Source organism: Chiloscyllium plagiosum, unplaced genomic scaffold (assembly GCF_037043375.1).
Source record: "Chiloscyllium plagiosum isolate Xiang-an unplaced genomic scaffold, Cpla_swu_hap1 HiC_scaffold_171, whole genome shotgun sequence".
Lineage (NCBI taxonomy): Eukaryota > Metazoa > Chordata > Chondrichthyes > Orectolobiformes > Hemiscylliidae > Chiloscyllium > Chiloscyllium plagiosum.
This window is the reverse complement of record NW_028270310.1, coordinates 1-10,000: the sequence shown is the minus strand read 5'-3', so window position 1 is coordinate 10,000 and position 10,000 is coordinate 1. Positions and strand designations below refer to the sequence as shown.

General features: G+C 56.4%; 1 protein-coding gene across 1 annotated transcript in view; it reads right to left on the bottom strand.

Annotated features, from left to right (window-relative positions):
* The window catches only part of LOC148133950 (neuronal PAS domain-containing protein 4-like), a 37,123-nt gene extending 27,208 nt beyond the window's left edge, over window positions 1-9,915 (bottom strand). The window contains exons 1-2 of the mRNA XM_087985733.1: window positions 9,815-9,915; window positions 2,464-2,716 (exon numbers count right to left, since the gene is read on the bottom strand). Coding sequence (XP_087841859.1) covers window positions 2,464-2,716; window positions 9,815-9,881 — 320 coding nt within the window. The 5' untranslated portion in view covers window positions 9,882-9,915. The remainder of the gene's footprint in view (window positions 1-2,463; window positions 2,717-9,814) is intronic.
* Window positions 9,916-10,000: the final 85 nt, after the last annotated feature.

The following is a 10,000-nucleotide window of genomic DNA, read 5'->3' as shown; positions in this document are numbered from 1 at the left end:
AGAGGGAGCTTTACTCTGTATCTAACGCCATGCTGCCCCTGTCCTGGGAGTGTTTGATGGGGGACAGTGTAGAGGGAGCTTTACTCTGTATCTAACCCCGTGCTGTCCCTGTCCTGGGGGGGGGGGGGTGTTTGATGGCAGACAGTGTAGAGGGAGCTTTACTCTGTATCTAACCCCGTGCTCCCCCTGTCCTGGGGAGTGTTTGATGGGGGGGAAAGTGTAGAGGGAGCTTTACTCTGTATCTAACCCCGTGCTGCCCCTGTCCTGGGGGGGGTGTTTGATGGGGGACAGTGTAGAGAGAGCTTTACTCTGTATCTAACCCTGTGCTGTCCCTGTCCTGGGAGTGTTTGATGGGGGACAGTGTAGAGGGAGCTTTACTCTGGATCTAACCCCATGCTGTCCCTGTCCTGGGGGTGTTTGATGGGGACAGTGTAGAGGGAGCTTTACTCTGTATCTAACCCTGTGCTGTCCCTGTCCTGGGGGTGTTTGATGGGGGACAGTGTAGAGGGAGCTTTACTCTGTATCTAACCCCGTGCTGTCCCTGTCCTGGGGGTGTTTGATGGGGGACGGTGTAGAGGGAGCTTTACTCTGTATCTAAGCCTGTGCTGCCCCTGTCGTGGGAGTGTTGGATGGGGGACAGTGTAGAGGGAGCTTTACTCTGTATCTAACCCCGTGCTGCCCCTGTCCTGGGGAGTGTTTGATGGGGGACGGTGTAGAGGGAGCTTTACTCTGTATCTAAGCCTGTGCTGCCCCTGTCGTGGGAGTGTTTGATGGGGGACAGTGTAGAGGGAGCTTTACTCTGTATCTAACCCATGCTGTCCCTGTCCTGGGGGTATTTGATAGAGGACAGTGTAGAGGGAGCTTTACTCTGTATCTAACCCCGTGCTGTCCCTGTCCTGGGAGGGTTTGATGGGGGACAGTGTAGAGGGAGCTTTACTCTGTATCTAACCCCGTGCTGTCCCTGTCCTGGGGAGTGTTTGATGGGGGGACAGTGTAGAGGAAGCTTTACTCTGTATCTAACCCCGTGCTGTCCCTGTCCTGGGGGTGTTTGATGGGGGACAGTGTAGAGGGAGCTTTACTCTGTATCTCACCCTGTGCTGTCCCTGTCCTGGGGGGTGTTTGATGGGGGACAGTGTAGAGTGAGCTTTACTCTGTATCTAACCCCGTGCTGTCCCTGTCCTGGGGGGTGTTTGATGGGGGACAGTGTAGAGTGAGCTTTACTCTGTATCTAACCCCGTGCTGTCCCTGTCCTGGGGGGTGTTTGATGGGGGACAGTGTAGAGTGAGCTTTACTCTGTATCTAACCCCGTGCTGTCCCTGTCCTGGGGAGGGTTTGATGGGGGACAGTGTAGAGGGAGCTTTACTCTGTATCTAACCCCGTGCTGTCCCTGTCCTGGGGAGGGTTTGATGGGGGACAGTGTAGAGGGAGTTTTACTCTGTATCTGACCCCGTGCTGCCCCTGTCCTGGGGAGGGTTTGATGGGGGACAGTGTAGAGGGAGCTTTACTCTGTATCTAACCCCGTGCTGCCCCTGTCCTGGGGAGGGTTTGATGGGGGACAGTGTAGAGGGAGTTTTACTCTGTATCTGACCCCGTGCTGCCCCTGTCCTGGGGAGGGTTTGATGGGGGACAGTGTAGAGGGAGCTTTACTCTGTATCTGACCCCGTGCTGCCCCTGTCCTGGGGAGGGTTTGATGGGGGACAGTGTAGAGGGAGCTTTACTCTGTATCTGACCCCGTGCTGCCCCTGTCCTGGGGAGGGTTTGATGGGGGACAGTGTAGAGGGAGCTTTACTCTGTATCTGACCCCGTGCTGCCCCTGTCCTGGGGAGGGTTTGATGGGGGACAGTGTAGAGGGAGCTTTACTCCGTATCTGACCCCGTGCTGCCCCTGTCCTGGGGAGTGTTTGATGGGGGACAGTGTAGAGGGAGCTTTACTCTGTATCTGACCCCGTGCTGCCCCTGTCCTGGGGAGTGTTTGATGGGGGACAGTGTAGAGGGAGCTTTACTCTGTATCTGACCCCGTGCTGCCCCTGTCCTGGGGAGTGTTTGATGGGGGACAGTGTAGAGGGAGCTTTACTCAGTATCTGACCCCGTGCTGCCCCTGTCCTGGGGAGGGTTTGATGGGGGACAGTGTAGAGGGAGCTTTACTCAGTATCTGACCCCGTGCTGCCCCTGTCCTGGGGGGTGTTTGATGGGGGACAGTGTAGAGGGAGCTTTACTCCGTATCTGACCCCGTGCTGCCCCTGTCCTGGGGGTGTTTGATGGGGGACAGTGTAGAGGGAGCTTTACTCCGTATCTGACCCCGTGCTGCCCCTGTCCTGGGGAGGGTTTGATGGGGGACAGTGTAGAGGGAGCTTTACCCTGTATCTGACCCCGTGCTGCCCCTGTCCTGGGGAGGGTTTGATGGGGTCCCGGGGTGAGTCAGTGCAGACCGAGGTGTCTGGTCGCTGTGATGAGATGCTGATACCTGTGTGTTACAGCGGTAACGCTGAGCTGAGTGGTGTGTCGGCTGTGGAACATGTTGACACAGTTACTGAGCTGTGTGGGGTGCCCTTCCCACTGGACTGGTGTACAGAGTGCTGTGAACAGCAGGCCTGCCCGGGCTAACCAGGGGGCACTCTGCACCGACGTGTAGTGACCCCTCACCAGCACCAGGCGCTGGGCATATCCCTGCAACCTCAGGGTCTTGGAGCACAGCAGGTGACACACAACGCTGCGTTCTGAAAGAGACAGCAGAGATAAACCAAGTGCCAAACTCTCAGAACAGCAAGATCCCAGCCTCCCCCAACCCCCGCCCCAGGCCCAGCTCCCTCCAGGGAGCATCCATCCCTCTGCCTGCTTCAGCGATGGTTCTCCATTCCCACTCCCAATCATTCATTCCCATCCCCCTTCCCGAGCCCCTCCCCGGGGTTTGGGAGGGGACAGGGGGAGGGTGAATGGGGAACAGCTGCACCGTCGGAGGATGTAATGACGGAGAATTTGGGAAGTGGTGACAGGATCAGTCCAGGTCAGAGCGGGATCCGTGAAAGGGAAATCACGCTTGGCAAATCTCCGGGAATTTGTTGAGGGTGTGACCAGAGGGTACAAGGGTGAATCAGTCGGTGCTGTGTAGCTGGACTTCCAAAAGGCTTTCGATAAGGTTCCACACGAGAGATTAGTCAGGGAAATTAAAGCTCATGGCATTGGCTTGCAAAGAGAACCGGTTGGCAGGCAGGAGGCAGAGAGTTGGATTACACAGAGGGGCAGCCAGTGATGGGTGGGGGACCGCAGGGTTCACTGCTGGTATTCCCCAGCTGTTCACTAAAAACATTAACCATTTGGATGGAGGAACTGGATGCAATATCCCCAAATGTGCAGATGACACTGAGCCGGGTGGCAGTGTGTGCAGGGTGGCAGGACGGTGGTAACAGACTACAGGGGGACTTGCCCAGACTGGCTGAGTGGGCACATACTCAGCAAATGCAATCCCATGTGGATCAATGTGAGGTTCTCCACTTTGGTCACAAAAACAGGAAGGCAGATTATTCTCGGAATGGGGGCAGTTTAGGAAAAGGGGAGGGAGGCAGTGAGACCTGGGTGTCATGGTGGGACAGTCACTGAGGGGTGGCGTGTAGGTGCAGTGGGCAGTGAGGAACGCTAATGGCATACTGGCCTCCATAGTGAGAGGGTTGGACTATCGGAGTAAGGATGTCTTGCTGCAGTTAGACAGGGCCGTGGTGAGGCCACACCTTGAGTGTTGTGGGCAGTTTTGGTCTCCGAGTCTGAGCAGGGACATTCTTGCTCCTGAGGGAGTCCAGTGAAGGTTCCCCAGACTGATTCCCGGGATGGAAGGAATGACATATGGGGAAAGGCTGGATTGACTGGGCTTGTACTCTCTGGGATTTAGAGGAATGAGGAGGGAGATCTCATAGAAACATAGAAAATCCTGATGGGACAGGACAGGCGAGATGGAGGAAGAATGTTCCCGATGTTGGCCAAGGGGGGGGGGACACAGTCTGGGAATAAGGGAAACCATCCAGGACTGAGATGGGGAAGAATGTCATCCCTCGGGGAGTTGGGACCCTGTGGAATTCTCTCCCACAGGAAGATGTTGGGGCCAGACCATCAGATAGATTCAGGAGGGAGCTGGATGTGAACCTTGTGGCTAAAGGGATCGGGGGATAGAGGGAGAGGGTGGGAATGGGAAACTGAGATTGCATGGTCAGCCAGGATCACATCGAATGGTCAGGCGGGATCGAAGGGCCGAATGGCCTCCTCCTGCACCAATTTGTCATGTTTCTGTGTTAGTGTGTGTGTACACTGTCCAATCACAGCGCTGATGTCCCAGTCCCAGCTGCTGTGATCCTGCACACTGTCCAATCACAGCGCTGATGTCCCAGTCCCAGCTGCTGTGATCCTGCACACTGTCCAATCACTGCGCTGATGTCCCAGTCCCAGCTGCTGTGATCCTGCACACTGTCCAATCACTGCGCTGATGTCCCAGTCCCAGCTGCTGTGATCCTGCACACTGTCCAATCACTGCGCTGATGTCCCAGTCCCAGCTGCTGTGATCCTGCACACTGTCCAATCACTGCGCTGATGTCCCAGTCCCAGCTGCTGTGATCCTGCACACTGTCCAATCACTGCGCTGATGTCCCAGTCCCAGCTGCTGTGATCCTGCACACTGTCCAATCACAGCGCTGATGTCCCAGTCCCAGCTGCTGTGATCCTGCACACTGTCCAATCACAGCGCTGATGTCCCAGTCCCAGCTGCTGTGATCCTGCACACTGTCCAATCACTGCGCTGATGTCCCAGTCCCAGCTGCTGTGATCCTGCACACTGTCCAATCACTGCGCTGATGTCCCAGTCCCAGCTGCTGTGATCCTGTACACTGTCCAATCACTGCGCTGATGTCCCAGTCCCAGCTGCTGTGATCCTGCACACTGTCCAATCACTGCGCTGATGTCCCAGTCCCAGCTGCTGTGATCCTGCACACTGTCCAATCACTGCGCTGATGTCCCAGTCCCAGCTGCTGTGATCCTGCACACTGTCCAATCACTGCGCTGATGTCCCAGTCCCAGCTGCTGTGATCCTGCACACTGTCCAATCACTGCGCTGATGTCCCAGTGCCTGCTGCTGTGATCCTGTACACTGTCCAATCACTGCGCTGATGTCCCCAGTCCCAGCTGCTGTGATCCTGCACACTGTCCCAATCACTGCGCTCATGTCCCAGTCCCAGCTGCTGTGATCGTGTACACTGTCCAATCACTGCGCTGATGTCCCAGTCCCAGCTGCTGTGATCCTGCACACTGTCCAATCACTGCGCTGATGTCCCAGTCCCAGCTGCTGTGATCCTGCACACTGTCCAATCACTGCGCTGATGTCCCAGTATCCGTTGCTGTGATCCTGCACACTGTCCAATCACTGCGCTGATGTCCCAGCCCCAGCTGCTGTGATCCTGTACACTGTCCAATCACTGCGCTGATGTCCCAGTCCCAGCTGCTGTGATCCTGTACACTGTCCAATCACTGCGCTGATGTCCCAGTCCCAGCTGCTGTGATCGTGTACACTGTCCAATCACTGCGCTGATGTCCCAGTCCCAGCTGCTGTGATCGTGTACACTGTCCAATTCACTGCGCTGATGTCCCAGTCCCAGCTGCTGTGATCCTGCACACTGTCCAATCACTGCGCTGATGTCCCAGTATCCGTTGCTGTGATCCTGCACACTGTCCAATCACTGCGCTGATGTCCCAGCCCCAGCTGCTGTGATCCTGTACACTGTCCAATCACTGCGCTGATGTCCCAGTCCCAGCTGCTGTGATCCTGCACACTGTCCAATCACTGCGCTGATGTCCCAGTCCCAGCTGCTGTGATCCGGTACACTGTCCAATCACTGCGCTGATGTCCCAGTCCCAGCTGCTGTGATCCTGCACACTGTCCAATCACTGCGCTGATGTCCCAGTCCCAGCTGCTGTGATCCTGCACACTTGTCCAATCACTGCGCTGATGTCCCAGTCCCAGCTGCTGTGATCCTGTACACTGTCCAATCACTGCGCTGATGTCCCAGTCCCAGCTGCTGTGATCCTGCACACTGTCCAATCACTGCGCTGATGTCCCAGTGCCATCTGCTGTGATCCTGTACACTGTCCTATCACTGCGCTGATGTCCCGGTCCCAGCTGCTGTGATCCTGTACACTGTCCAATCACTGCGCTGATATCCCAGTCCCCAGCTGCTGTGATCCTGCACACTGTCCAATCACTGCGCTGATGTCCCGGTCCCAGCTGCTGTGATCCTGTACACTGTCGAATCACTGCGCTGATGTCCCAGTGCCAGCTGCCTGTGATCCTGTACACTGTCAATCACTGCGCTGATGTCCCAGTCCCAGCTGCTGTGATCCTGTACACTGTCCAATCACTGCGCTGATGTCCCAGTCCCAGCTGCTGTGATCGTGTACACTGTCCAATCACTGCGCTGATGTCCCAGTCCCAGCTGCTGTGATCCTGCACACTGTCCAATCACTGCGCTGATGTCCCAGTCCCAGCTGCTGTGATCCTGCACACTGTCCAATCACTGCGCTGATGTCCCAGTCCCAGCTGCTGTGATCCTGTACACTGTCCAATCACTGCTCTGATGTCCCAGTCCCAGCTGCTGTGATCCTGCACACTGTCCAATCACTGCGCTGATGTCCCAGTCCCAGCTGCTGTGATCCTGCACACTGTCCCAATCACTGCGCTGATGTCCCAGTCCCAGCTGCTGTGATCCTGTACACTGTCCAATCACTGCGTTGATGTCCCAGTCCCAGCTGCTGTGATCCTGCACACTGTCCAATCACTGCGCTGATGTCCCAGTCCCAGCTGCTGTGATCCTGCACACTGTCCAATCACTGCGCTGATGTCCCAGTCCCAGCTTCTGTGATCCTGTACACTGTCCAATCACTGCGCTGATGTCCCAGTCCCAGCTGCTGTGATCCTGTACAACTGTCCATCACTGCGCTGATGTCCCAGTCCCAGCTGCTGTGATCCTGCACACTGTCCAATCACTGCGCTGATGTCCCAGTCCCAGCTGCTGTGAATCCTGCACACTGTCCAATCACTGCGCTGATGTCCCAGTGCCTGCTGCTGTGATCCTGTACACTGTCCAATCACTGCGCTGATGTCCCAGTCCCAGCTGCTGTGATCCTGCACACTGTCCAATCACTGCGCTCATGTCCCAGTCCCAGCTGCTGTGATCGTGTACACTGTCCAATCACTGCGCTGATGTCCCAGTCCCAGCTGCTGTGATCCTGCACACTGTCCAATCACTGCGCTGATGTCCCAGTCCCAGCTTGCTGTGATTCCTGCACACTGTCCAATCACTGCGCTGATGTCCCAGTCCCAGCTGCTGTGATCCTGCACACTGTCCAATCACTGCGCTGATGTCCCAGTATCCGTTGCGTGATCCTGCACACTGCCAACACTGCGCTGATGTCCCAGTCCCAGCTGCTGTGATCCTGTACACTGTCCAATCACTGCGCTGATGTCCCAGTCCCAGCTGCTGTGATCCTGCACACTGTCCATTCACTGCGCTGATGTCCCAGTCCCAGCTGCTGTGATCCACACTGTCCAATCACTGCGCTGATGTCCCAGTCCCAGCTGCTGTGATCCTGTACACTGTCCAATCACTGCGCTGATGTCCCAGTCCCAGCTGCTGTGATCCTGCACACTGTCCAATCACTGCGCTGATGTCCCAGTATCCGTTGCTGTGATCCTGCACACTGTCCAATCACTGCGCTGATGTCCCAGTCCCAGCTGCTGTGATCCTGCACACTGTCCAATCACTGCGCTGATGTCCCAGTATCCGTTGCTGTGATCCTGCACACTGTCCAATCACTGCGCTGATGTCCCAGCCCCAGCTGCTGTGATCCTGTACACTGTCCAATCACTGCGCTGATGTCCCAGTCCCAGCTGCTGTGATCCTGCACACTGTCCAATCACTGCGCTGATGTCCCAGTCCCAGCTGCTGTGATCCGGTACACTGTCCAATCACTGTGCTGATGTCCCAGTCCCAGCTGCTGTGATCCTGCACACTGTCCAATCACTGCGCTGATGTCCCAGTCCCAGCTGCTGTGATCCTGCACACTGTCCAATCACTGCGCTGATGTCCCAGTCCCAGCTGCTGTGATCCTGCACACTGTCCAATCACTGCGCTGATGTCCCAGTCCCAGCTGCTGTGATCCTGCACACTGTCCAATCACTGCGCTGATGTCCCAGTCCCAGCTGCTGTGATCCTGTACACTGTCCAATCACTGCGCTGATGTCCCAGTCCCAGCTGCTGTGATCCTGTACACTGTCCAATCACTGCGCTGATGTCCCAGTCCCAGCTGCTGTGATCCTGTACACTGTCCAATCACTGCGCTGATGTCCCAGTCCCAGCTGCTGTGATCCTGTACACTGTCCAATCACTGCGCTGATGTCCCAGTCCCAGCTGCTGTGATCGTGTACACTGTCCAATCACTGCGCTGATGTCCCAGTCCCAGCTGCTGTGATCCTGTACACTGTCCAATCACTGCGCTGATGTCCCAGTCCCAGCTGCTGTGATCCTGTACACTGTCCAATCACTGCGCTGATGTCCCAGTCCCAGCTGCTGTGATCCTGCACACTGTCCAATCACTGCGCTGATGGCCCAGTCCCAGAATTTGCTGCCAGGAAGTGAATCCGAGGGGTCGCTGATAATTCCGTCTGATCCGAGATTCTCTCACACGGAGAAACAACCTGTAAACATCTCCCCTGTCAGACCGCCCTGGAACCGTGTACGTTTCAATAAGGTCACCTCGACGTCTTCTGGACCCTCACGGAGTTCAGGCCCAACCTCCTCACCCTCTCCTCCTCAGACAGTCCCTGTATCCCCGGGCCCAGCTGAGGGAACTATGTCTGCACTGTCTCCAATGTCAGTCTATCTTCCCTCAGGTAACAGGCCGGAAGGTGTTCCCGGGATCCAGCCAGGCTCTGACCAGTGCCTTGTTGAGTTTTTAGCAAAACACCCAACTTGTTTAATCCATTCCCTTTGAAGTAAATGCTAACATTCCATTTTCCTTGTTACCCCCCCGAACGTGGACGCTAGCTGTTTGTGATTCACGAGCAACCTCTCCCAGATCCCTCTGTTCTGTGGGTTTTCTCCATTTCAATAATATTCAGCTCCTCTGTCCTTCCTGCCAAAACGCATCGCCTCGTACATTACCCCCCCACTGCATATTCCATCTGCAAAATGTGTTCCCCACTCACCCCACATGTCTCTGCTAGAATTACCCATTCCCACACCACGGGTGGGGGGGGGGATACTGGAATTACCCATTCCCACACCACGGGTGGGGGGGGGGATACTGGAATTACCCATTCCCACACCACGGGTGGGGGGGGGGATACTGGAATTACCCATTCCCACACCGGGGTGGGGTGGGGGGGATACTGGAATTACCCATTCCCACACTGGGGGGGGTGGGGGGGATACTGGAATTACCCATTCCCACAACACGGGGTGGGGGGGTTTCTGGAATTGCCCATTCCCACAACATGGGGGGGGGGGGGTAGTAAGTGGATTTGCCCATTCCCACACCATAGGGGGGGGGGGGGTAGTAAGTGGATTTGCCCATTCCCACAACACGGGGTGGGGGGGTTTCTGGAATTGCCCATTCCCACAACATGGGGGGGGGGGGGGTAGTAAGTGGATTTGCCCATTCCCACACCATGGTGGTGGGGGGGATACTGGAATTGCCCATTCCCACACCATGGGGAGGGGGGGGAGGGGTAAGGGAACATGCCCATTCCCAGCCGGTAGAGCACGGACCATAACCAGTGTTACCTGTGTTGGGTGCTGCTCCTGATTGCAGTGATTCCCGAACGTGTTTCCGATCTTTCACATCCACCATCTGATAGAAACTGTCCCTCTGGGACACCAACTCCACCTTGTGTGGGGGGGGGGGAGGGGGAGAGAGAGAGAGAGAGAGACACAGGGTCACACAGGTCAGTGGGTGGGGGGCTGTGAGCG